The sequence below is a fragment of the Octopus bimaculoides genome, chromosome 10, assembly GCF_001194135.2.
Source record: "Octopus bimaculoides isolate UCB-OBI-ISO-001 chromosome 10, ASM119413v2, whole genome shotgun sequence".
In the NCBI taxonomy this organism is placed as follows: domain Eukaryota; kingdom Metazoa; phylum Mollusca; class Cephalopoda; order Octopoda; family Octopodidae; genus Octopus; species Octopus bimaculoides.
The window spans coordinates 86104876-86106847 of NC_068990.1; the positions used below are offsets into that span (position 1 = coordinate 86104876).

Sequence of the window (1972 nt, forward strand, 5' to 3'; positions counted from 1 at the left end):
CGTCTACCAAATCCACTCACAAGGCTTTGGTCGGCCCGAGGCTATAGTAGAAGACACTTGCCCAAGATGCCACGCAGTGGGACTGAACCCGGAACCATGTGGTTGGTAAGTGAGCTACTTATCACACAGCCACTCTTGCGCCTAATATAACTGTTTATATTTAACTGTTTATATTTCTACAATACACAAAATGTTTAAACAAATTTTTTATCCAATTCATAATAAAATTTAAACTCCTTTACTTGTTTTAGTCATTTGACTGTGGTCATGCTGGAGCACTGCCTTTAGTCGAACAAATCGACCCCAGCACTTATTCTTTATAAACCTAGTACTTATTCTATCAGTCTCTTTTGCCAAAACCGCTAATTACAAGGACATAAACACACCAGCATCGGTTGTCAAGCAATGATGGGGAGACAAACACAAACACACACGTATACATGCATACATATATATATATATACATGCCAGGCTTCTTTTCAGTTTCCATCTACCAAATCCATTCACAAGGCTTTGGTTAGCCTGAGGCCAAAACTTATGAAAAGAAGACATTTGTACTACAGAGCCAGAGGTGGTTTTAGCCGGGTTGGTATCGAAAGGGTTAAAAATCAGACACTGTTTTTTTATTAAAAGTTGGGCACATTGGATAATGTAATCCTAGATACATTATTTCTGCAGAGAAATAAGACAGAGAGTCATGGCTATAATACTTCCAAACAGATCGGTGGAATCAGAACTGACCTCAGGTCAAACTACAAAAAGAAAGAACAGATTGGTAGTCTTAGAGACACTGTGTCAAGACAATGAAAGACGATCTGGTCCTGACAGTGAAACATCTCACTGGAGAGCTGCTGGATTACGGCTGGCCAAGGGCTAAATTCCAACCATAATTAATTATTAATGCTGCTATCAATGAAACACACATCAAATTGAATGTAAACAAACCAGACATACTCACCATCAATATCACGAGCTTGGGCAGCTCTCACCTGGATCACAACAGATTTGCTTTTGTCCTGCAGCAGAATGAACTCACCCAGACCATTGAATGTGTACTTCTTGCCATCTAACGTTACCAGGTGAGGGTCACCAGCTGCCTGCGCTGAAAACGGAACAGATTTTAGTGAGATTCTTCTTCTGAATTTATTAAACAAAAATGATTTCAGATTTAGGCACAATGCCTGCAATTTTGTAGGGGGAAGGGTTAGTCATAGTGATTGACCCAGAAAGGATAAAAAGCAAAGCTGTCTTGGGTGGGATTTTAAAATCAGAACATAGAGAACTGCAACAAATACCACAAGGCATTTTTTCCCCAAGTACTAATATTTCTGCCACTCAATCATGTAACAACAACAACAACAACATTTTCTAAGTCAGTTACAAAGACACACATCTTTGGCAGGTAGGTATTGACAACACTAACCCTAATATGATAACAGACAATCCAGAATCACGCCGGACACAGAGGAGGAGAGAAAATAGTAATTCAGTGAAGGAGAAGTAGTGAGAGGAGTAATAGCCCTGACTGAGAGGGAGTGAAAGAAAGTAATAGCAATGAGAGAAAGGAAGGGGTGAAAAAAAATCAGCGCTTAAACTCTGTGTGTGCGTGTACAAGGGAAGTATGTGAATGTGTGATTATTTTGTACCTTATTTATTATACAAAATACTACAATTAGCCATCGTTATTGCCGCCACATGGTCAGCTAGTTGCATATATAAAGCAACTTTTCTCTTTAAATTCTGTAAAAAAAAAAAAGGTCAAAGTTCTCTTTACCCCCAGTGTAATGCAGTTTCCACATTTTACAGGATCAGGAAGTGACTCTTGTTTTTTAAGATTGTTTATATGAACTTACATCCAACTGACTTGAAAAAAAAAAACAAACACATAAAACATTGTAACTCAAGAGCAGTGGTTCCCAAAGTGAGCAGTGCTGCCTCCTTGGGGTTCATTGGAAAGATCCAGCGGGACGGT

General features: G+C 39.1%; 1 protein-coding gene across 2 annotated transcripts in view; it reads right to left on the bottom strand.

The window, feature by feature from the left end:
* Window positions 1–1972, bottom strand: part of LOC106883016 (sushi domain-containing protein 2) — a 156020-nt gene that overhangs the window by 14406 nt on the left and 139642 nt on the right. For both annotated transcript variants that reach the window (XM_052971346.1, XM_014933875.2), the window contains one exon: window positions 959–1102. In XM_052971346.1, coding sequence (XP_052827306.1) covers window positions 959–1102 — 144 coding nt within the window. The remainder of the gene's footprint in view (window positions 1–958; window positions 1103–1972) is intronic.